The sequence below is a fragment of the Mirounga angustirostris genome, unplaced genomic scaffold (genome assembly GCF_029215605.1).
Source record: "Mirounga angustirostris isolate CCGP_5_RB_7025 unplaced genomic scaffold, mMirAng1.0.hap1 SCAF_15, whole genome shotgun sequence".
Classification (NCBI taxonomy): domain Eukaryota; kingdom Metazoa; phylum Chordata; class Mammalia; order Carnivora; family Phocidae; genus Mirounga; species Mirounga angustirostris.
The window spans coordinates 40,816,445-40,842,374 of NW_026991723.1; the positions used below are offsets into that span (position 1 = coordinate 40,816,445).

Genomic DNA, 25,930 nt, shown 5'->3' on the forward strand with positions numbered 1-25,930 from the left:
GACAGGGCGCCTGGGTGGCTCAGTTGGATAAGCGACTGCCTTCAGCTCAGGTCATGATCCTGGAGTCCCGGGATCGAGTCCCGCATCGGGCTCCCTGCTCAGCAGGGAGTCTGCTTCTTCCTCTGACCCTCTTCCCTCTCGTGCTCTCTATCTCTCATTCTCTCTCTCTCAAATAAATAAATAAAATCTTTAAAAAAAAAAAAGAATCTGTTTCAAAAAAAAAAGAAGATGCATGACATTCTTAATTAGGAATTAAATTGACAGTTTAAAGAGACTATGTACACTGAAAAAATAAATTATCAAAGCTAAGCTAACCACTCTCTGTAGGGAATATTTAATTCCAAGTTTCTAGAATCGAGATAAAATATACATTTAAAAAAAAACTGTAAAAACTGTTACAAAAACTAGACAGAACTCTGTGTGGAGAAAAAAAAAAATCACTGTAGAACAATTCAAACAGAACATCATAGATATAATTAAAAACTCACAGCTTTCATGTGACCCTTTCAGAGACTACTCAAACTAAGGTAACGAACCTCTAGCACAATTCCTTATCTCAGTTCTTTGCATATCACTTACAGCCACCTGATATTTTTCCTTTTTGGTTGATTGATTAACAGGTTGACTGATTCTCAAGTTGCTTGTCTCCCCCAACTAGAATGTAAGCTCTATGGGAGCAGGGAGCTTGTCTGACTTGTTTTCTTGCTATATGCACAGCACCTAGAACTGTATCTTGCGGGCGCCTGGGTGGCTCAGTCGTTAAGCGTCTGCCTTCGGCTCAGGTCATGATCCCAGGGTCCTGGGATCGAGCCCCACTTCAGGCTCCCTGCTCAGCGGGAAGCCTGCTTCTCCCTCTCCCACTCCCGCTGCTTGTGTTCCCTCTCTCGCTGTATCTCTCTCTGTCAAATAAATAAAATCTTTAAAAAAAAAAAAAAAGAACTGTATCTTGCACATACCTGGTAGATCCATAAATACATGCTGCATAAAGGAACATATATAGAAAAATAATGCTATTTATTATAAATGGATATATGCATACCTTTATAAAAATATAAAAGGATACTGAAAGTATAAATAGGAATCCTGAGGGCTTGAGAGGTCAGGGGTTTGGGGGATGGGACCCAGCATGGTGGTTGGAGGGGACTTTACTTATACGTGAAATGGTTTATTTCTTTAACAAATATAGACAAGAAGCACGAGATGACAAAATGTCAAATATTCTGATGGTAAAAATTTGAGTGTTTGCTATAATATCTTTTGCACAAAAGATAATGTGTTTTAAATTTCTCAAAACAATTTTTTTAAAAGATCATCTGAATGGAAAAGAGTGAACTAAGCCCTTGTGTTTTTACAGAATATAAAGCTCTCTGATGTGCTGCTATCTACACTTGATCATCACAATAATTTTTTAAAGATTTACTTATTTATTTTAGAGAGAGAGCACGAGTAGGGGGAGAGGCAGAGGGAGAGGGAGAAGGAGAGAATCTCAAGCAGACTCCCCACTGCCCGTGGAGCCCGACATGGGGCTCAGTCCCACGACCCTGAGGTCATGACCTGAACCAAAATCAAGAGTTGAACACTTAACCGACTGAGCCACCCAGGTGCCCCCACAATAATTTTGCAGTAATTATTTATCACCCTCATCCTATCTGGGCAGAAAATGAGACCAAGATTGATGAGGGAATTGCCATGACCACCTCTCCAGTTAAGGCAATGCTTAGCTGAGAACCTGACCAAAGGATGATTTCTCTTTCAAGAGGGAACATCGATGTCCTTCAAATATGCTTGCTGAGCAAGAGGTAAAAGAAATTAGCTTTGAGGCCCATAGGCAAGAGACCTCAAAGAGATCGAGCTAAACTGATGGGCAATGAATGAGCAAATATTTTAATACAAATAGAAAATATGCTCCAAATGACCATAGGCTGGTTGCTTAAACTTTTTAAGGCTTGTTTTCCTTACCTGTAAAATAGGGTATTTACCCACCTCATAAGATTTTTGTGAGGATTGTACTCATATGTGGAATTTAAGAAACAAAGCAGAGGATCATAGGGGAAGGGAGGAAAAAATAAAACAAGATGAAATCAGAGAGGGAGACAAACCATAAGAGACTCTTAACTCTAGGAAACAGACTGAGGGTTGCTGGAGGGAAGGGGCCTGGGGGGATGGGGTAACTGGGTGATGGGCATTAAGGAGGGCACGTGATGTAACGAGCACTGGGTGTTGTATGCAACTGATGAATCACTGAACTCTGCCTCTGAAACTAATAATACACTATATGTTAATTAATTGGATTTAAATAAAATAAAATTTTTAAAAAGATGTTTGTGAAGATCGTATAATATATGTATTTGTGCGTTATGTAAGTTATATAACTTATAACTTACGTAAGAGACTCAGCATAATATCTGGCACTTAATAGATGTTCGATATTTGTGTGTTTCTCTCAGGTGTCTGTGCTCCCGTGTATTATGTTGAACCATTGAGAACTGCCTTTATTTTTTCCAGTAAAAATGGATGAACGTGGGCAATTTCATGAGGTTTGCACTATGGATGCAAGCTCTGATACCACCATCCACTGTCTCGTCTTGAATTCACATGGGGAAAGAGCAGAGCAGAGTTTGAATAAGACTGATGATTGTTTGGGGCTTGGGCTTGAGAGTCTATTTGCAAGCATAAATAAAAGGGATTTGTAAGCATGTAAGGAGAAGGACAGTCCAATTGGCAGAGACAGGTTTACATAATCAGGGCTAGGCGATTGCACACAAGGCAGCTGCTCAATAGCTTTTGGCACCACAATATATTGACCAGCTGGGCTATCATTAATGCTTAACAGTTTCATCCTCTGACCATATCTTGGCCAATTAGGTTGTCTTTGACCACCGAAGGGTATAATATATTCTGATGTAAATGCCACATGTGTATCTGTATATCACATATTCTATTACTTTGATGTAGAATATACACTAAATATAAACGCATCCGCTTCCTCAGAACGCCAGGTTAGATGGTGTGATTAAAGAGAAATAGAATCAAAGTATACATTGATTCCTTTAAAAAAAATCAATATTCTGGGAAACGCCTTTCTGTGTATACTGTAAGTAATAGGGTTCAAATAATTAAAATAATTTGAAGATGAATTTTTTAAAGAATGATTATAGAAAAAGAAATAGGGCAAGGGAAAGCTGGCCTGTACAATGTATGAGTACAAATAAATACAGAAGGAGAAATGGAATCACAAGGACAGTGATTTTTCTGTTAACAGAAAACTGCTGGAAGTGTCAGAAGAAACACTTGAGGCATTATCACTAGCCTCTGAAGTCATTTGAGAAATGCTCCAGGTATGTAGTCTCCAGATAGCACCTTTAAGTTATGGGACAGAAAAAAAACCATTAAGACAAAATTTAAGACAACTGAATGCCATGACATTTCCCAGAATGCATCATACACTAAAATTTAATACATTAAAATATTCAGAATATTTTCAGACCTTGCAAGTACAGCATTCACCGAACAAAAATCTGTAATACAAAGTTTTTAGAACACAGCAAAAAACCAGTCATCCCAACACAGACCTGTAACTTACTACCTAATCCAAAATGAATGTGGATAAAGAATTTCACCTGTAAATTGTTTCAATTTTTAAACATTTGCAGTTTATTTAATTTGACGTCCACTGGAATTTTTTGGTTACTTTCATCGGCATCAATGAGTTGATCTTTAAGCCTGGTACTGGTCATATATTTTTATTTCCCCATCGTGGAGATACTTGCGTGGCTACCAATGATTGTTTCCTGTCCCTATATAAACCACTAAAAGTAACATTACCGTTCCTTCTTCAAAGCCAAGGACCAGACATTAAGAGCTTTATATGAGGCGTATCAAAAAAATTAAGAGGCAGCCAAGCAAGCTACTCCTTACATCTCTGCAAGTCAAATAATCATCTGATGGAGGGCAAATAAAACGTTGCCTGAGATGCAAAGAATCCTTCCTACAGATACTAGATACGTGTTTTTGGTGGTGCTTTGACAAGCCATTAAAGAAGCCAATTTTTAGGGTCTACTTTCTTTCTTTTCCAACTTCAGATGGAGGGCTTTAACCAGAACTCGGAGACCCTAGATCATGGAATATTCGTAGTGGAGAGGACTTTAGCAATCATCTGATTCAAGTCCCTCGCGTAGAGATGAAGCCCTCGAGATGGAGAAAGCTTCCACAACTCCTTAACATCCTCCTGCCCGGGGGGGCAGAGCCAAGACTAGAACCCAAATATGTACCCATAACTAGATGAACACCATTGCCTCTAAATTGTTCTAGCTCACTACTTTTGAACCACCTTTCCCTTAAAATAGTGTGCACCCACTAACATTTCCAAGCTGAATAAACCAGCACCTTTGCTGCTGCTGTAGTTTTGCTTTTCAAAGGTAATAGTGGGATCTCTTTTTAAGTGGAAAATCCTGGGATGAAGGGATCCTGGGCATGAAATTCTGCCTGGGAGCCTGCCTGGAAGCCTGCCTGGAGGAGGTGTCCATGCTCATGCTCAGTCTTCATCTTGCACTGGCATTCCTCCACCAGCATCACCACCTTGACCACGGAGGCAAGGCCAGTGCAGTTCAGCTGCAAGTGCATCGTGGTGAACTTGGCAGGTGAGCAGTGGGAGCAGGATGTGTGGGGGTGCTGCGCAGCTCCAGGAAAACGAACGGCCCCACATTTCCCAAAGCAAAGGTTGTTCTGTACAACTACTTTCTCACAGTCTTCATGGGTGATCGTCTACAAGGCAAACACATCTCCATTCAGTTATCTTGAGTCATTTCATTAACACACATGATGCAGAAGCAAAAGACTATTATAAGTCTGGAGATAATTCAGACTAAAATGTGAAAAAACTTTCCGATTTTGCATATATTACAATATCTGAGTGATGGCTAATCTCTAAGGGCATAAAGCCACCTCAACTAAATTTCTTTTATTGAGTAGATTAATAAATTAGCCTTTAGGAAATCCCTAAGTTAATGAGAAAATGCTTTACATCTTAAATGCCAAACTTTAAGTTTTGTCTAATTAGATGTTACCAGTTGAAAAAATTCGAATGGCTAACTTCCTATACAAGTAATGTGCCTTATCTTTCTAAGCCCCACAGCGCATTTGCAAAATAGATTCTCCATACGTGATTGTTCAACTGCTCATAGAGTAGATCGGAACAGCAAGATGAATTCTATTCTATTCTGCAGAACCTATAGTATGTTCAAATCTATGAAGTTGCATGGGGCAAAGTAATACATATGTCTGCAAATCATCATGCATTATATCACCTTTGCCCCCCATCCCCCCTTCACCTAGCTTTACGTGCCCTTCAAGATACATGAGTCAAACACCTTAATTTGAATTTAATTAGTAACAGAATTCAAAATAAGACTTTCAAAGGCAATTCGATTGCACGATTCTTGGGAGCAATATGGCCAACAAAGCAGTCATTATTATTAGATAATGGACTTATTGCTACCTATCTTTGCCTTTTCAGACAGAATACTTAACTGGTGACACAGTCAATTACCTGATAACACTGCCTGCTTAATTGGGTAGCATTATTGCACTGTAAAATTTTACTCTCTCGTGCGTTGCTTTGGGTTCAGTATCTTCGTGTTTAAGGACCTGATGCAGTTTCTCAATTTAATTTAACATTTGGAGCGCAGCGCTTGCCAGGACTGACTGGAGGAAGTGGCTAGTAGAAAATGCCCCTTTGTCTTAATAGTGCAGAATCAATCATAATAACCACAAATCAGCCAATGCGACATGAAGTCAGAGGTGTTTCTGAGGGGAGAAAATGTGATTCCACACTGATATTATTTTTTGAAAGCTTATGAGAAAATAAGTTAAATTAAATCATTTTTTGCTGCAGTAACGTTAGAAATGATGTAGCAAGTTCCATCGGACAGCCTATGAAATGGTCCGGTGGGAAATACAGGGATTAAGACCAAGATACTTGTGTATGTGAATGTTTGTCGAGGAGTCCAATGTATCCCACCTTATCTACAGGTAGAGTCAACCTGCTCGTCCCCATCCCAATAGAGTGTAGAGGTATAACCGGAGAGAAATTCTGGTTATCGCTCTAAGTTCCCACACTTCTCCTAACTGAGGGTATGGTCTTACTTACCTCTCCGGATAGAACACCTCCAGCATAAAAATAGGTAAAGCCCCTTAAAACAAAGGTCTGTGCCATCAATGTGAATGATTACTAATCTGAGCAGCAGTGTCATACTGTTCTGACAGCATTTCCAGAATACCAAAAACCAATGGAAAGTTAGAAGGAAATTTGGGAAGTCTAATCATACTTTGCCACATGTTATGATGAATGCCCAAGGATCCAATCTGGAAGTTAGGTGAGACTCGGGCTCTTGGCAGCCTCCTCCCCTACTCTGCACCTGTCCCAGTTGTCTGCCCCTTTCTTACCAACTCTGATCCCCTCCCCTTCCAAAGCAGATACCTGGCCAAAGGGCACTGTCCTACAGGTCTCCTGATGTACTTCGTGGCTTTTGATGGGCAGGATGATCCCCTGAGAAGCTGGACTCATTCTGAACATGAAGTGGTGCCAGAATTTCTTGGCCTCTTCCCGAAGGGGAGATTTCTCCATCTGCAGCCCATCTTTTGGCTGAGTGACGGCGTGGGTCCCAGGTGGGAAGCGCTCAGGGACCACGTCCTGGGGGGGGTGCAGGTCTCTCTCGGGCTTCTTCCAGAACCTGCCAAACCTGGATAGCATCTTCTCTCTCTGCCTCTGGCCTTCTCCTGCACCTATGAGGTGGGGCACGGCGACAAACAGATCTGGCTTCTCCTCAGCATCCTCATGGTTGCCAAGGGGGAGCTCCCTGCGATCCCTTTCTAAGAGCACAGGGGAGACAGAACTCTGACTTGGGCAGCCATCCCGCTGCTGTGCAGCCTTCCCTAGAGGCAGGAGCACCAGCAGCTGAAGTAAGAGACGACACATGCTGTCGGGGGCCCAAGCTTCTTTCAGTTTCACAGATGGTGAGGCCTAAAGGAAAGAAAGGCTCACTCTCTGCAGGAATGCAAACAAGGAGATCCTATATATAGATACCTGCCTGGTGGGATGGAAAGGCAGGTGGTCAGTAGCCAGGCAGAGTAAACACATTTATTGTTTGCTTGAATTATGTAGGGCTAATGGTGTCATGCCTTCACTTGAGTTTTGTGTATTTTAGAAGGCCCCAGTGAAAGCCTGGGACCCAGGGGGTAATTAGCTGGTACTTTATCGTCTGAGATTTACAGAGCAGTATTTGGGAAAACAACACATTCTTTTCCCGGATTTCCCATCACTGTTATTAGAAGAAGGACCAGAGTCAACAAACATTTGTGGTGCATCTGCTTTATATTGGGATCAAAAAGACAAGACATGTTTTTATGACAGAAGTATATCAGATAAAAATTAAAGGCACACATTTAGCAAAAGCCCAGGCTTTTAGGCTTCACGCACACACACACACACACACACACAGGCAGCCAAGTAAGTGTATCAAAATTATAAGAAAGGAAAGGGAAGAAACAGAAGAATGTTAACTTTGTTGAGCAGAGGACTCTCCCTCTCACTTAGATGTGGTTGGGGTTGTTGATTTTTGTATGCTAACAGAATAAAGGGAATCCATTCTCCTTTTCCACACAAGGAAACTCACAATTCCCAAATTAACCCCCTCACTTTAAGAATCAAATACTCGAAGCTAAATTTCACAGCTGGTCAGCCATCAGATAAACTCTTTCAATTGTTCACAAATTTCTCAACAGGATCCTCAGTAATTGCTCATCAGCCTTCAGTGAAGATGGGGAAATGTCTCCCTCAAGCCACCCTATTGATTTTTTTTTCTTTCTCTAAACAAAGGGCCAGACTTGAGAACGTGGATTCTAAGAACCAGGTTTGATAGCTCAGGGCCTGAAACTGGCTGGTCAGTACTTTACTTACAGAATCCACATCATCTTCCTTATTCCACAGGAATTGATGACCAGGTTAACTAAAGATGGAGACAAACATGCATCTTCAGGAATCAAAGGAAAATTTGTTAGATGACAAGACTATCATTCAAAAAGGCTCTAAATCACGCAAGGGCATGAGAAAGAAACAGATCCACAAAACTGAAACCCCGGAATTGAATTTTGTTGTCCCTCCACACCATTTGAATAGTATTTCCATTTGAAATTAATCCCATACTTGCTTCTATTTCTTCCCTTTTAATCTAATTACCATATTCTTTGCTTTTAGTAACACACATCATCCTGGAACATTGTCCCCATTTTCATACTGATTAAGCTTTCTTTCCAAGAATTGACCCACTGGAATCTTTTTTCCAGACATTTGTGTTCCTTTTAATAGTCCTGCCTGATTGCTGCGACATAAAGCCTGAAGTAAGGTCCTTATTTACAATAATGAACTATTTTTAAATGGACCATCGTTTTCCAGAATTCTCTCAGAAGAGACATCTTTTGCCTGTTCTAAATACCCATAGGACCTGGGCTAGTATGAATTAAGATACACTTGATCTATACTAAGTGAACATTTGCATTTGCCATTTCTTTTAACGTAGTTTTTAAAGTTGCCTTCTATTTGAATTTCTTAATTCCCCTCAACTATCCAATGACAGAGGCTTTCCAGAGCTGGCCACTCTGCCCTGATTATAAATATGGTCTGGATGCCAGCTATGTTTCCCCATTTCTTTTAAACTTCACTTTTCAGTGCCTGAGTTTCCATTGCCATCAATCACAGTGGCTGGCATTTCCCCAAACCGAAGACTGCCCCAGAGATTCTACTCGGGATCTCAGGTTGCCCAGCTCTGCACATAGGATACAATTCAAAAATTTCTAGTGAATTAAAATGTGCGGAAGACTCACTTTGTGGGCAGGACATCATGTGAGGCTCTGGCAGATGACAGAAAGTGGTAAGAACTGGGCTTCTGCCCTCAAGCAGGTTGTACAGTCTTGCACATTTTGTCATTTAATTATATTAGCTGTAGGGATGTCAGTTATCCATCCTTAACCTTTTCATAGTCCTAAACTCCGCTCCTTCTGATCCTAATTTTGGTGTTTGGTCATTTAAAAATTACTCATACAGGGGTGCCTGGGTGGCTTAGTCAGTGAAGCACCTTCAGCTCAGGTCATGATCCCAGCGTCCTAGGATCGAGCCTCCAGGCAGGTTCCCTGCTCAGGGGGGAGTCTGCTTCTCCCTCTGCCTCTGCCCCTCCCCCCTGCTCACGCTCTCTCACTCTCTCTCTCAAATAAATAAATAAAATCTTGGGTGCCTAAGAGAAGGAAGGGAAAAATGAAGGGGGGGAAATCGGAGGGAGAGATGAACCATGAGAGACTATGGACTCTGAGAAACAAACTGAGGGTTCTAGAGGGGAGGGGGTGGGGGGATGGGTTAGCCTGGTGATGGGTATTAAGGAGGACACGTTCTGCATGGAGCACTGGGTGTTACACGAAAACAATGAATTATGGATCACTACATCAAAAACAAATCATGTACTGTATGATGACTAACATGACATAGTAAAATAAAACTTAAAAAAAATCTTGGGTGCCCGGGTGGCTCAGTCATTAAGCGTCTGCCTTCCACTCAGGTCATGACCCCAGGGTCCTGGGATGGAGCCCCTCATCGGGCTCCCTGCTCCGCAGGAAGCTTGCTTCTCCCTCTCCCACTCCCCCTGCTTGTATTCCCTTAAAAAAATAAAATAAAATAAAACCTTTAAAAATAAATAAAAATTACTCGAGCAGAATTTGCTTTTGCTGTTCTGTCATTCCCGTTGAGAAGATGTACCAGCATCTTGGAGGTTAAAGCTAGCAAAGGAAAGCCTTCTGTGATGAGAACATCAGTCTGTCTTCAACCCCTGTCTTTTACAGCTAAGGGCGGATGGCGATCATCTTTCACCACTCTGTCCTTTCATTAAATCTAAAACTATGTATATGATACACTGTAGCTTACCCTTAAGAGCATAAAGTTTGTACCTTTTCACAAAAATATGCTGCCAGTGGGTCTTCAGTGACACATGCATCTAGTTACCTCCCTGTTTGGATGAAGCCAAATGGAGGAAGGTGAGGAGGGTCCTCCAGACTCAGCAGGAGGTGCTAGTATGGAGGGAGAACCACAGGACTGTCGGCGTACGTAGTACCAAAGGCCAGGGTAAGAGGCAGGCCTGGGCTTCCATAAGCTAAGTCCACTTCCTGGGACAACCTCAAGCTTGCATGAGAGCCAGAGGGGCTAATCTCCTCATTCATTCATTCGCATTGACAACTCATGCTCAGCATCATCTGAACTCTGTTTTCAACTTGACCTGGCTTTCCTGGGCACTACAGTGCCTTGAGGAGCAGATGGAGTTCCCGGGGTGCCTGAGAGGACCTAGCAGCCATGTTTTTCTGTCCCCTTCTTGCAGACTCTCAAAGGGAGCTATAAAATGTCTAATGCTCTCTGAAGGGAAACAAAGAGGCTGAGTTCTTTCCCGGAAACCCCAGACCTACAACAACAAAAGGTGAGAGGCAGTGTTAGGGTTGGAGGTGAGCATTGGAGGTAAATTGGGAGGCACAAAAAGGAATTTGGGTAAATGGGTTTGTGAAAGAAATCTGCTTAGGGTTCATGCCACTTCTTCCTAGCTACCGCTCTTTACAAAATAGGAAAAAGCAATAGGGTTGTGGGGGGTTGAATTGTTTTAAAGGAACCCCAAAGAAGGCAGAATCTTCCTATTTTTTTTCCCAAAGAACAAGGACTAGGGCATATTAGGGTAAGTGGTTTCCCCTTAAACCTTTTATCTTGATTTAGTTTAGTAAATTATTCAAAACATGGGAACTCTCCCCTCTTCACTCCCCTCCCTGACACTTTCTATGGAACTAACACATTAGGAAGAACCTCATTCCCCGAAGCTGCTCTGCTTATTGGACTCACTGGTGCATTCATTCATATAGCACATAGGAGTGCCAACTCTGTGCGTGGTCCTGGGGACAAAATGGTGAGGTTGTCCTTGCCCAGGCCCACTGGAGTTTGCAGTCTATAGGGGGAGACTAGTTTCTTCAGGATAAGTTACATGAGGAAAACCTTGGCAAGTACCATTCCTGTACTAATCAAGGACTTTCAAGTAGATCTAAATTCCAAAGGCACAGTGGATTGTCACTGTGTTTATGTTAATTTTATTCAATAAATAGGTGTTGAGGGGCACCTGGGTGGCTCAGTCAGTAAAGAATCCCACTCCTGATTTCAGCGCAGGTCATGATCTCAGGGTTGTGAGATCAAACCCCCAAATGAGGTCAGGTTCTGAGCTGAGCATGGAACCCACCTGAGATTCTCTCTCTTTCCCTCTCCCTCCGCCCCTTGCCACCCCAACCCTGCTCTCTTTCTCTCTTGCTCTGAGAAAGAAAGAAGAAAGAAAGAAAGAAAGAAAGAAAGAAAGAAAGAAAGAAAGAGAAAAAGGCATTGAGTGCAAGGATGTGCAATCAATGCAATGATTTTCTCTTATTTTTGATTACATAATGAACACTTGCAGGAACAAATCTCAAATAATACAAAAAAGTGTATAATTAAAAGTAAATCTTCCTGTGACCTCCCAGGCTTCCTGTTCCGCCATGGAGGCAATCATTGTTATCAACTTATTTATGTTCGAGCTTTTAAAACTGTCACCCGTTATAGGCTGAATCATGTCCCCCTAAGATTTACATGTTGGGGATTCAACTCCCTCGTCCTTCAGAAAATACCATATTTGAAGAGAAGTGTTTTAAAGAGGTAATGAAGTTAAAATGAAGCCATTAGGGTGAGCCCTAATCCAGTAAGCCTGGCATCCTCATAAGAAAAAGAGATGAAGACAAAGACACAGAGGGGAGACTATGTGGAGACATCAGGAGGGTTGACAGTCTGCACACCAAGGAGAGAACTTCCAGAAGGAAACAGGCTTACCAGCACCCAGATTTCAAAGTTCCAGCCTCCAGAAGTGGGGGAAAATAAATTTCTGTTGTTTAAGCTACCCAGTCTGGGACCCTTGGTTATGGACCCTCTAGCAAACTTATACATCACTCAAAGAGAATCAAATGGGGAGCCAGTAGCAAAGGATCTATATGAAATGGTGGAGTATGTCACAAAAATTCTGCCTTTTCACTTTTAGGCACCCATCCTCAAGTTACTTTTTAGGGTCAGATTATTGCATCTGCAATTTCGGTGATCTATGGCTCTCTGTCCCAAACACTCCCGCACCATGGAGAAACATTCCATTTTTTTTGCAACTGGGTATGTATCTATCACTGTGAAATGTGACTAATCAGCCACTTACCCAGATGGTAGCGAGGCCTCCTGCAAATCTAAAAGAAGGCCAAGGCAGCTGGGGCAACGTCACCGTGTGCCTCCCCATCCTGCCACCCACCCGTCCCCACCGCCCACAGCCTCGACTTACAGCCAGGCCAGGATGCCGTCACTGAGGCTAAGCCTCTGCCATGTGCCTCTTCCTCATCCTTAAAATTCACCTTGATCGCTTTTCATTCTGCAGAGGGCTGCTCTCAGAGAGAGTAATGTAAGTACAAGTAACTCTGGACTGGAAGCCAGAAAACCTTTATCTGTTTGCCGACTGCCTTCCAGCTTGGAAGCTATAGGATCGCCGGCGCTCCGGGTCCCTAAACCTTGCCAGGGACAATACCACCCGCCCTGCCTTCTTCATTGGGCTCATTGCCTTTCTTTTCACCCCTAATCCTGCTGCACCCTGCCTGACGTGTCTGCATGGATGGGTCTGCCCAACCACAGGCCATCAGGGTGACGTGACGCCCCATTCAATACCCTAAATGAAGTCTGATGACCTCTGTTCCCCTGGCCTCGCCATCCCCCTCCATTTCCACTCCTGTTCTTATCAGGAAAGGCTCTACCTCTACACAGTGGGTTTCACGATCTCTCTCCTTTCTCGATCACTTTCTGTTGTTTCAGTTCTATAGAGTCCTTTCCTGTGCTCCTCCTTATCCTTGTAATAGTCCTACCACAGTTGTAGCTACATGGTGATTTGTCTGAACATTTGTTTAACATCTGCCTCCACTTTAGATCTTAAAGCCCATGGAAGTAGGGCCATGTCTTCTGGAATCACCATCTCAGGCCTTAAAATAGTTCTTTCCACATGGGAGGTGCTCAAAATACTGGTTGTAAAAATGAATGAATGACTGTCTCTAAGCTCTCTGGTCTTCACTTCCTTCCCTATCCGGGTTGGATTCAGGGCCCATCACTTCAAACGTTTGCAATATTCCCAACTCCCTTGTCCCTTTGTCCTTCTCTTGCACCCATCTAGTGAAGTTCCAACTCTGGAAACACCAGCTGTCATCTTCCCTGGGCCACATCTGGCTTGTGGAATGCTGGCAGGGTCAATGACAAAGTGGCAAATATTGGTTCCTTATACATTAACTATCCCCCTTCTTAACAGAACCCTCAAATCTGCACAGCAGTCTTTCCTATTACTCTAGTCAACTCTGTCTTCATTTTCTCTACAGTGTATTTCAAAATCTTCTCTAATCATCTCCAGCCTTCGACCGTTCTACCTCTTCAATCGTCTTCAGCAAATGATCTCATCCCTTCTTCCACAAAGAAAGATGGAAGCCAGCAGATGGGAGAGTTCTCTCCCATCTGACCATCCCACCATATTCATTCATTTCTCCTTTCCACTCTGCTCTTGGATTCCATCCTTTCCAACTTAACGTAGTGAATATTCTCCCCCATTAACCTTCTTCTACTCCACTGGCTACCTCCCACTAGCATTTATACAATCTTTACTTATTTTGAATCTTTTAAAAATGTCTCCTAATTTCTTGTAAGTTTTCAGGTTCTACACTTTGGTGTTATCTTCTGCCTTCATGGGCAAGTTTTGGAACGAATTGTTCAAACAACCTCCACGTTCTCACATCCCCTGACACATCGACCCACTGCTGACTTCTGCTTCAGCGCTTCCTTAAAGCCTCCTTCCCAGGATCACCCATGCCTCCTCGTAGCTGTTGCAATTCCCTGCAATATTTAACTGATTTCTCATAAATTTGGTCCTAAGGAAAATGGAGAAAAGGAGGTCAGAGTGGATGAAAACCCTGAAGCTTTAAGCTATAAGAGCAGAACCGCCCATCTGGCCAGCTCCCTGGGTAGTGGAGGATTTACAAGGAGCTGTCTCACTCAGAACATCAGAGTTTCTTTAGGATTCTGGAAGCCAGGTCACTTCTTTACTCAGCCATTTAGTGATTCCTCCGACTTGGCTTAATTTGGGTGCATGTGTGTCCTCCTAACTAGGGAGAGGAGGCTCCCCAGAGGCAAGTTCTGTGTTTTCTGGAGATGGCATTGTCAGCAGCTGAGAACAGGGAGATTGTTAAATGCATTTTTCTGTTTCTTTTCTGTTCCTGGTTCCTTGCTCAACACTTAGGAGGTTAATGAATGTTTGTTTTAACATACCAAATCCAATAAAAATGGGGACGGAAGCTTCTGACACGGGGCCTTGTTGGGCTTTACTTTCTAAGAGATCTCTCTTTGTCCCGGAGAACTTATCCTTAATTCTCTGTGTTCAGACTGTTTTAAAATCAAATTTCCATGGAACCTGGGAAGACTCAGAATAAACCTTTCTTTATTTCCCAGCCTGGCCACAGCCTCAGAGTAGGTCTTTGAACTTTGTCCCCAGGCAAGTTTCTCCTCGAGAATAATTACACTCCTAGAAAAGGGAGCTCCTGCCAGAGGACTCTGTGTTAGGTGACTTACACAGCTTGTAAATTGTTTTCCTCCAGTTGGAAGATGGGGGTGGTATATCACCAACAGAAATGAGTGTAGGGGGCATCTGTCTAAAAACCATTTCCCTACTGGCTACCTTGCCAGTTTCTGCTTATACAATGCAGGCAGCTTGGGGGAACCATATTGTCCCTATAAGCTCATAACACATGGACAAATGATTAAAAACACATGGAAAACAGTTCCACAGCTAAGCTAAAATTCAGATGGGAATGGAAAATCAACTTGCAAAGCTTTCAACTGACTCGGGGCCAAATGTGGGACAGAATGCGAGGAGAAGTTGCCAAAAGAGAGGGAAGTTGGGGGGAAAAAAGCAACTCGTGCGTAGGAAACCTAAAACAATGACACCTTGTATTGACAACCCTTTCCTAAGACTCTCCAAGTGTAGGCACCAAAATCAACTCTGGAAAAATTAAGACCTTCATTTCATGAAAGATTTCAGACAGATTTATATTTTCTACCTCCATAAATAAAGGTTGGCTTGACTGTCTTGGCGACACCTATGCGGAAACATAATGTTCAGTATCTGTAACATAAATATTAAAATAGGACACATTTTTCCTTTTCCCTTGGAGGTGTGGGAATTAAGTAACAAGGTGACATGAGACAAACTGAAAAATCATGACAATAAAATGCAAAAGCAAAGCAGAACTTTCCAGTAAGACTTGCCTTCTGTTGCGTACCTGACCCTGGGCCCAAGGTGGCCATAAAGCTGGGCAAGCCTTCGTCACATTTGCAAAAGTTCAAGTCTGGGTTCAACTCCGAAACTCTTGGAAGCTTGTTATTTGAAGCTAGTCACTAAAATGACCCAAGGATTCTGGTGGGTAGGAAATCCGTAGGCAAGGAGATTTCCTGGGAACCAGATTCTGCTGGGTTTTTCTGTCCTTTCACTTCCAGCCTGAATCCTTCCTGACAGCCGTACAACCCAAACCACCTTTCTCTCCATTTAGCACCATTTATTTCTTCACATGTTCATCTGGGAGCATGATGGATCCTCAAGACATGGAAAAAGCATGTTCCTTAAATACTGAATGCAAAAGGAGATTTTGAAAACATGGCTCCATGGAGGAGCCATTCTTAGAAGAGAACTATCCTTCAAGTCCTTAGCAACAAACAATTCTTTCTGTCATGTGAAAAACCATCTGCTAGCGTGTCTCTCTTTATAATGAGATTTGTGTATCATAGATCATGTCTGAAAGCAAGGCATATTGGGGTTTTAAAAAGGGCTTCCTTGGTCATCTGGATTTCTCCGAAAACTGGAACCATTTCCACGTTCAACACAAATGTCCTAACATGTGGGAATGTTCTCACTTGTCATACGGAACTTTAAAACCCTGACTCTCCCACCCCCAGATCCTCCTTCCCTGTTTACTGGTGAGCACAAGCACTGCTTAAAATTGTCACTCTCTTGGGGTGCCTGGGTGGCTCAGTTGGTCAAGCATCTGACTTCGGCTCAGGTCATGATCTCAGGGTCCTGGAATCGAGCCCCGAATCAAGCCCAACACTCAGCGCAGAGTCTGCTTGTCCCTCTGCCTCAGCCCCCTCCCTCCCCCCTCCTCCCTTCTTCTCCCCCTAGCCCTCCTTGTGCTCACTCTCAAATAATAAAATCTTTAAAAAAACTTGTCACTCTCTTCCAGGTACTTTGCATCTCTCTCTCTCTCACACACACACAACAGCTTTTAAAAAGGTATCTTTACTATGTTCCAGGCATGTTCTTTGTAGCTTCACATCTAATTTTCACAACAATTTTTCCAGGAAGTTATTGTTATCCCCATGTTATAGATGAGAAACCTAAGCTTAAGGAATTTAAGGTACGTAGCGAGTAAATGGTGGAATTGTGATATAAACTCACCTCATGTTTGTCTCCCGTCAGTTTGTTTTTTGCAACGTAGCTATTAAAATGATGCATACATTATTTTATATCCTGCTATTTTAAAATAACATTATGTGATAGAGTTATCACTTTAATGGAGAGAATATAATTTTCCGTTAAGCGTTCTTCTGTCATTAGTTATTTAAACCATATAATTTTACTCCAATATTTTACTGCCTTGAAATAAGGATATTGTTATGCTTATAGCTCTCTTTTCTTTTGAAAATTTTCCATGTTGTAGAAATTACTGTTTCTTTCTTTAAACAGCTTTATTGAAATACAATTGACATACAACAAACATGTGTTTAAAGTGTATAATTTGAGAGATTTAGACATTTATATGTATACCTGTGAAACTATTACCACAACCAAGATAGTGAATATATCCATCACCCCTAAAAGTTTCCTTGTGTCCCTTTTCAATCCTTTCCTCTGCCTTTTCCTGTTCTCTTCTCCCATTCCCAGGTAATACCTGACTTGCTTTCTGTTACTATAATGTTTGCACTTTCTAGAATTTTCTATAAATAGAGTACATATACACTAGGTGTTCTTGTCAGGCTCTTTGACTCAGCATAATTATTTTGAGAATCATCCATGTTGTTGTAGCAATATCTCACTTGTTTTTATTTCTGAATAGATTTCATTGCAAGTATATACTATAATTTGTTTATCCACTCACATGATAATGGACATTTGGTTGTTTATAGTTTTGACTGTCACAAATAAAGCTGCTATGAACATTCATATATGTCTTTGAATGGAAATATGCACTTTTCTCTTGGGTAAATACCTAGGAGTGAAATGGCTGGATCACATGGTAGGTGTATGTTTAACTTTTTAAGAAACCACCAAATTGTTTTCCAGAGTGGTTGGGCTATTTTATATTTCACCAGCAGTATATAAGAGTTCTAATTCCTTCATATCCCCACCAACACTTGTTATGGTCGGCCAGTCTTTATAATTTGAGCCATTCTAACAGGTGCGTAATACTATCTCATTGTGGCTTTAATTTATAATTCCTAATGACCAATATATTTACATATTTCATTTACTTATTTGCCATCTACATATCTTCTTTGGTGATGTATCTGTTCAAATCTTCTGCCCATTTAAAAAATTTCTTATTATTGATTTTTGAGGGTTTCTTTTATAGAGTCTGGATATCAGAGAAATGCATAGTAAATATTTTCTCCCAGACTGTGGCCTGTCATTTTCTTACCAATGGCTTGATCAAGATGTAATATCCTTTTTTATATATTGTTGGCTTTGAATTGGTGAATTTTTGTTTAGAATTTTTCTATCTATAATTATGAGGGATATTGGTCTGTAGTGTTCTTATATTTTTATATAGTTTGGTATCAGAGTAATTCTGGCCTCATAGAATAAATAAGTCAAAAAGTATTCTTTTGAAATTTTCTGGGCGAGTTCTATAGAATTGGTACTGTTTCTTCCTTAAATATTTGTAAAATTCAATAGTGAAGCTATCTGGGTCTTAGTAATCTATGTCCTCTCATTTTTTTCCTGATTGGTCCGGTTAGAGATTTACCAATTATTGATATTCTCAAAGAACCAGCTTTGGGTTTCATTGATTTCTGCCCTGATATTTTCTACATCTTATTTCTGCTGTCTTCCTTTTCTAGTTTCTTAAGGTGGAAGCTGAAGTTAAAACCTTTCTTCTTTCAAATATAGACATTTAGTGCTATAAAATTTCCCCTACATAATGCTGTAGTGGAATGCCACAAACTTTAATATGTTTTCATTTTTTTAAAATATTTTATTTATTTATTTATTTAGAACGTGAGCAGGGGGAGGGGCAGAGGGAGAAAGAGAATTTCAAGCAGACTCCACACTGAACGCAGGGCCCAACACAGGGCTCAATCCCACATTCTGTAGATCACAACCTGAGCCGAAATCAAGAGTCAAGCGCTTAACCGACTGAACCACCCAGGTGCCCCTGTTTTCACTTTTATGCAGTTCACCATACTTTTTAATTTGCCCATTGATTTCTTCTTTAAGCCATGAGTTGAATAAGTTTATAATTTAGTTTCCAAACACTTAGGGGTTTTCCAAAGATACTAATTTAATTCCATTATGGTCAGAGAATGTATTTTGTATAACTTAAATTTGTTCAAATTTATTGAGACTGGGGCGCCTGAGTGGCTCAGTCGTTAAGCGTCTGCCTTCGGCTCAGGTCATGATCCCAGGGTCCTGGGATCGAGCCCCGCATCGGGCTCCCTGCTCAGTGGGAAGCCTGCTTCTCCCTCTCCCACTCCCCCTGCTTGTGTTCCCTCTCTCACTGTGTCTCTCTCTGTCAAATAAATAAATAAAATCTTTAAAAATAAATAAATAAATGAATAAATTTACTGAGACTCATTTTATGTCCCAGATAATGGTTCACCCCAGCAAATGTTTCATGCGCACTTAAAAAGAATGTCTATTCTGCTGTTGCTGGGTGGAGTGTTCTAGCAACGGCAGTTAGGTTCATTTGGTTAACAGTGTCTTTGTTTGTTTGACAGAGAAAGACAGCGGAAGAGGGAACAGAGCAGGGGGAGTGGAAGAGGGAGAAGCAGACTCCCCACTGAGCAGGGAGCCCGATGCGGGGCTTGATCCCAGGACCCTGAGATCATGACCTGAGCCAAAAGCAGACGCTTAACCGACTGAGCCACCCAGGCGCCCCTGGTGTCCACACTTCTAAATCCTTACTGATTTTTCTGCCTACTTGTTCTATCAATTATTGAGAAGGTATTAGCATTTCTGGATATAATTATAGATTTGTTTATTTCTATCAGTTTTTGCTTTCATGTATTTCTAACATTGTTATTAGGTGCATAAATGTTAGAATTATGTCCTCTTGATATATTGACCTGTTTAAATTATAAAATAAACTCCTTTAACCTTGGCAGTATTCTTTGCTCTAAAATCTACTCCGATATTAATATAGCTGCTTCGGCTTGCTTTTGACTAGTTTTAGGATGGCATATATTTTTCCATTTTTCTTCTGTAGTGTAAGTTGGGATTGATTGCCTTTGGGAAGCAAAAATACAGATGGGGATAGAAGCAAAAGGTGAACTCATACTTCAGTGCTTGGAAAAAGTATTGCAGGTTACCGTAAGGCCCTTAATGGAAGTGTTGGTTGATTTTTGTTCCTTTCTGTCTTAAGATAAACTAGACTTTATTGCCTGGCAGAATATAAGACCTATAAAAACTGTTCAAAATGAATAGTTATATGTGTAAGTTACGAGGAGGGTATATTCATTTCCTGCATGATCCTGTTCTAAAGACTTGTAGAATTAATTTTAGAAAATCATGGCGTTCTGGACATGACACAAATCCAGACACACTCTGCCATCCATAACAGCCCTCTCATGATTAATGGGGAGAAAGGAGGAAGATCAATAAAGCCGTCCTGTAAGTTAAACAGTACGTCCAATCAACATTCTCTTCCCCTTAACCAACTATATAAATAAACAAACAAAAACCTGGGTGAGACGTGAGGCAAAGACTGGAAAAAGTATCTTGGATGACTCAGATAGACACACAGCAAATACATCAACCCATTTATAGCTTTCTAAAATAAATTTTTATATGGCGATTTTTAATAGCATTTTTATCGATATATACTTCCTATAACATCATATTCACCATTTAAAGTGCACACTTCAGTGCTCTTTTAGTGTATTCACTATGTTGTACCACCATCCCCACTATCTAATTCCAGATCATTCCCACAGCCTCAAGAAGAAACACTGTACCCATTAGCAGTTAGTTTCCATTTTCCCTTCCCCCACCCCCTGGTCACCGTGAATCTACCTTCTGCCTTCATAGATTTGCCCATTTTGGACATTTCATATGAATGGACTGTGCGGTACATGGCCTTCCCTGTCCATCTTCTTTTACTTACAATAATGTTGTCAAGCGTATGTCAATTTTATCATACTCATCATTTAAAGATATTTTACTGGAATATAAGCAAGCCATTTGCTCAGAATGGTAAGAATGAGAATATGTAGAATAATTTGAAGAGATTCAGCCTACAATTTGGAGGTCTGATTCTAGGGCTAATCTCTTCCCACTTTACCTTCTAAAGACTTCCGTGTCCTCTGTTCTACAATAAGGACATCAGGTGAGATGATATCATTGTTCTCTTTTTTTTTATTCCTGTTACTCCAGGGATCCCAAAGACACAGAGACACCTACTGCTTGTCTTGTTGCAAAAATCAGTCAGCTGGATTTGAAAACTTTAGTTCCTTACTCGATCTGGAGACAGGAAATTTGGGACAGCTGCTATCCGTAACATTTTGACTTGATCATAAACACAGGAAGTAATACCAGTTTATTAATCAGGAGAGAAATAAAACAGCCTGAGCCGTTTATATTGGGGTGTTTCCCTTCGACTCTGAAAAGGGATAATGTAATCAATGATTTCCACTGTGACTTCCTCCCTGATAAAGAGTTTCACACTAAAAAAAAAAAACAAAAAACTATTAGAAATTTGCATGTATACACTATGCTTTTATACTTTTATTTTCATATCTTGATAACAGTAATATCTCCAGTCTCTAGAACAGGTGAGGGGCTGGCACTCGATATTCAATAATATTCATTGAATAAATGGTAGATGGATTGATGGCTGGGTGGCTGGGTAGATGGATGAAAGCCGTGTAGCTAAAGGTTGATTTAAACAGCAAGGATAAAAAAAAGACATGTTGAGTTTCCCTTTCCATCCCTTCTTCCAATGGCTAGAATAAATATAAAATGTGAAAAGCTAAAGCAACAGTAGTTCAGAAGTAGAAATAAGTTTATTAATTTTGATACAATGCTAGAGATAGGACATTTAATAGGCTGCTTTGTTGCAAAAATTAATCAGCACCAGTTCCTGCTTTGAGTTATACAAACCATAGTGTTAATGAAAATATGTGCATGTTATTTTTGGCTGTATTAAAAACAAGCAAAAACAGAAACATAAATCAATGTCACCTGGTTCATTTTTACCACTCCTTGGAAGGAGATGAAATAATTATCATATGATTTTAAGTTTATGTTCAGCAAAATATATGCTATATACATATGTATGTTTTGGTTAAAGAGCAAAAATCACAGGATTCTGAAAAGCTACATGCTACTTAGCTGGGTTGATGCCCTTGGGTAGAGGGGGCTTTTCCTGAGTTGGTATTCAAACCTGGGGAGAAGAGCTGGGTGGCATTTAGGTCCTTCTTTCTGATGCTCTCCTTCTTAGCTACCATCTGTCCCATCTCTCCCTGCTCAACCCTTCTCTCCTCTCTCCTAGAATCACCCATTCCTTATTCTACCATTATTCCATTTCCTTCCTTCCTGCTCCCACCAGAATCTGACAGGTGACAGTGACCAATCTAGGTGGAGAGAACCATGACCATCATTTACTTTTTTTTTTTAAGATTTTATTTTTAAGTAATCTCTACACCCAACATGAATCTCTACACCCAACATGATTCTTGAACTCACAACCCTGAGATCCACCAACTGAGCCAGCCAGGTGCCCCTGTCTCTCTCTCTCTCTCTTTTTTTTTTTTTTATGACAATCATTTCCTTTTTTTTCCCCTGAGTCAAAGCGCAATCATGAGAAAGAAATAAAGGTCATGATAAATATTGCCCAGCCCCCCCACTTCTCTGAATTTTTGTTTGTGTCTTCATTCAATTACTTGCATTTTACAACCTGATTGATGCTTTCATGATCAGGAACATTTAAAAATATTATTCTAGTATTTCTAGTTGCTACAAAAATCATAAAACATTCTCTCTTTGTGCTACCGTTTGCAATTACACTTAAACATCATTGTCGTTGCAGACAAGGATAAAAATCTACCATGCTGACCAGGTTCTCTCCATAACAGCCCTGGTTCTGGATTCCCAGTTTTAAATAGTTACTCTAGCTCTGGAGTTCTAGCAGGGACTGGCCCCTGAACTCTTTATTTCTTGAGCTTGTATTTTTCCTTCTAGGATATCACTCTTTAGGTAACTAACTCTTTGCTACATTATCTGGCATCTCACCTTCCCACATGGCAGAGGCCAGTGGATCAGAAAGGGTTGGAGCTGGTATGGAGGGTGGGTTTTGCAACTTTTGGTTAAATACCAGAGAGTGTTTGTGTTGTGCGAGAGATCTGGATGTTGTACTCAGTCTAGAGCCTACTTGGGATACCTAAAGTAAGGAGCCTCCCGACGCCACCATGCTTTCAAATTTAAGTAAGAGGTGGGAATGCCTAAACATTATCCGAGCTTCTCTTTGTAAATATCTCATACTGAAAATCTTGATAAATGAGCAGAAATAAAACAAGCTTGTCATGTTTTATATCCAGAAACAGGACTGGATTTCTTCCATTTATTTTAGTTTTACCGAACGTGTTATTCTAATAAAACCTGCACCAAAGCTTTAGTCTACTTGGTAACCCCATTTTGACTCTGAAATTACTCTGAATTACTCATATAGTAAGTTACATCTGGCACAACCATATTTTTCAGTGATTATGAAAAGAGGAAAATTCTGAGCAAACGCTTCAGAAATAAATTGCCAATTTCCTGTAATTAAACCTTGATTTCAGAAGGGAGTTCCTGTAAGGCTGCAACACGCTTTGCTGGTACAAAAATGTTTCATTCAGCTGATATTATAAATTAATAAGGGACCTTTATGTTACAGAATCAGGTTAGCATGCCATTTCTAGAAATATTAGAGATTTAAGGGCTCAAAGTTATATCAAAATCTGTTCTGAGAATGTAGGTATTCAAGGGCTCTGTTTTCAGTATTATTTTTCTTTGTTCATCAGCATAGTTCATTGGGACACTTCTGAGGAAGCAGTATTTTTCTTCCATGTGTTAACCATCACTCACATAAACTCTATTCCAAATGTCCTTGAGAAATGTTAGTCCGTACCATATACCCAAATGAAAAGAGAGGTTCACATTACTTCATATTTCTCATGAATCTGTAAGGCTGGGAGAAGCGTAATGATTAGCTCTGGGATGGTAAGATGCCAACATTTTTACTGGAAAAAGAGATCTATCTCATGAGTAGGGATGGGTAGACCCCTGACGTACAGGTAGCCTCTGAATTCTTACCTGAACTGGAGCTTTGCAAATAAGCTTCCATCTGCAAGATTCTCCCATCTAAAGCCTTCCTTTTCTACCACGGAGAATTCTCCTTTTTTATCCACAAGCCTCTTATCTCAGGTTTCAATTCGAAAGGTCTCCAAAGGGACAAAGTGACCCTTTGCTGTTCAGCTGTGATTTAATGAGCTGGGAGGGTTAGCTTTCTTCAGACTGAAGTGGTACACACACCTGCAGGACAGATTTCAGAATGGGACAAAAACTTGAGGTCTTGGGACAAAACAAATCCAAGGACCATGAACTTGGTATGAACTCAGATACAGAGTGGGGTCAGGGTAGGAGTAAGCACATCTTGTACCATATAATACTTCAGGTATTTGTTTTGAAAGCTACTGAGATGTAAGAATTGTATCTCTTCCTGAAAAAATGCTCATTGACCAATCTTCCTGGAACTATTCTTCAATGTTCCTTTTTTACTAGATAGAATCACTCATATACTATGATAAAAAAAAACGTACTAAGTCAGTCATGACCCCTTGGTTTGTATTGAACAATATGCACAAATCCTGTGAATAAATAGGTGAGAAATCCCAGGTGGGCACCTGGAGGCCAGTTACGTTTAGAGTTTCCTGGAGCACATGTAATTGTGAGCCTTGCCCTTCCCACAGTCCTGTGTTTGCCATTTCCCTTGTCTCCGAGCCAAAACGCAGTTCTTGCCATGCTTTAAACGTTGAGGGGGCCCTTTCCTCCAGGTGGTGAAGGTGACAGGTTCCCCGCCGATCCACTCCCAGCGGCCAGCACGCACTCGGTCATTCAAACCTAATGTGAACCAAAGAATGTGCCAATATTACATTTATGCTTGAAGATCATATCAGTCTCTTGCTCTAAGCTCAGGAACCACATACAAACATGGGCCTACGTTCTAAAACACAGAACAGGACCGGGAATCCTAAAACACAGGTAAGAACATAGAGCGTTGAGGGGGCGCCTGGAAGGCTCAGTCAGTTGGGCTTCTGCCTTCAGCTCAGGTCATGATCCCAGGGTCCTGGGATCGAGACCCAGGTCGGGCACCCTGCTCAGCGGGGAGGCTGCTTCTCCCTCTCCCTTTGCCCCTCCCCCCAACTCGTTCTCTCTCTGTCTCACTTTCTCTCTCAAGTAAATAAAATCTTTTGGGGCGCCTGGGTGGCTCAGTCGGTTAAGCGGCTGCCTTCGGCTCAGGTCATGATCCCAGGGTCCCCAGGATCGAGCCCCGCATCGGGCTCCCTGCTCGGTGGGGAGCCTGCCTCTCCCTCTCCCTCTGCCTGCCTCTCTGCCTACCTGTTCTCTCTATCTCTCTGTCAAATAAATAAATAAATAAAAATCTTTTTTAAAATAAATAAATAAATAAAATCTTCTAAAAAATTAAAATTTAAAAATTAAAAAAAAAAACAAAAAACAAAACAACATATGGCTTTGGAGTCAGGCAGATCCAAATCCAAATCCTAGATCTACCACCTACTAGTTGAGCATCTTTGGGCAGGTTACTTAACCACTCTAAGTTTTAGTTTCCTCATCTAAGAAATGGGAATAAAAATAGTATATTGAGGGCTGTTTTAAGTATTAAATAAGATAATGCATGTCAAGTTCATGGCATACATACATGTTTAGTAAACAGTAATTATTATTCACATTATTCTACAGACAGAATTCCTATCCCAAGGAAACAGGTACACTCTTGTCTATTGTTGTTCTTTCTTGACATGTAAATGTCTTGGTTTTCATATTTGAAAGTAGCTTCACTAGGTATTATTTTTAGTCTGGAATGTAAGATTTTTTTCAGCCTGCTATAATTCCAACAAAAAGCAGCTTTTCTCAACTTGCCTCTCTATTCCCACTGGCTATTTTACAATTGCACTTTAGTGTTGCAAAGCTTTTGTAATTTTTCTTAAAGAAACAATCTTCCTCCTTACTCCCCTTCATAGTAGAAACAAAGAGAATACAATGAGAAAAGAGTCTCTTATAAAAGCATGAACTGACATCTCCCAACCGGGTTTAACCATGAAAACAGTCTTAGATGCATACCCTATATTCTCCCGTGATTCTCCCTCAATATTTTGGGGTAGAATAAAATGAACTACTCTCTCCTTCTGGATTGTTTCCTTGCATTATTGATCAGGAGGAGATGTTATGCCTAAGCACTCTGTGGGAATAGAGCCTTGAATCAGTCATTATGGAAGCAGAGAAAACGT

At 40.9% G+C, this 25,930-nt stretch overlaps 2 protein-coding genes across 3 annotated transcripts in view; both read right to left on the reverse strand.

The window, feature by feature from the left end:
* Window positions 1-3,434: 3,434 nt before the first annotated feature.
* Window positions 3,435-23,847, reverse strand: CER1 (cerberus 1, DAN family BMP antagonist). Of its 2 annotated transcripts, XM_064579477.1 has the most exons (3): window positions 23,715-23,847; window positions 6,479-6,783; window positions 3,435-4,764 (listed from the first exon to the last, which is right to left on the reverse strand). In XM_064579477.1, the coding sequence occupies exons 1-3, from the start codon at window positions 23,743-23,745 to the stop codon at window positions 4,438-4,440; spliced, it is 663 nt and encodes a 220-aa protein (XP_064435547.1). In that variant the 5' UTR covers window positions 23,746-23,847; the 3' UTR covers window positions 3,435-4,437. The 2 variants fall into 2 exon arrangements, with proteins under 2 accessions (XP_064435547.1, XP_045737905.1); XM_045881949.2 differs by lacking the exon at window positions 23,715-23,847 and having other exon boundaries at window positions 6,479-9,217.
* The window catches only part of FREM1 (FRAS1 related extracellular matrix 1), a 290,889-nt gene continuing 288,772 nt past the window's right edge, over window positions 23,814-25,930 (reverse strand). Inside the window, exon 45 of the mRNA XM_064579475.1 lies at window positions 23,814-24,521. Coding sequence (XP_064435545.1) covers window positions 24,322-24,521 — 200 coding nt within the window. The 3' untranslated portion in view covers window positions 23,814-24,321. The remainder of the gene's footprint in view (window positions 24,522-25,930) is intronic.

Excerpts from the sequence above, each read along its gene's own strand:
- CER1 (XM_045881949.2), bottom strand. The coding sequence starts at position 6,976 with ATGTGTCGTCTCTTACTTCAGCTGCTGGTGCTCCTGCCTCTAGGGAAG. Across the intron at positions 4,765-6,478 it reads GGACAGTGCCCTTTGGCCAG|ACGATCACCCATGAAGACTG; the intron begins GTATCTGCTTTG and ends TTTGCCTTGTAG.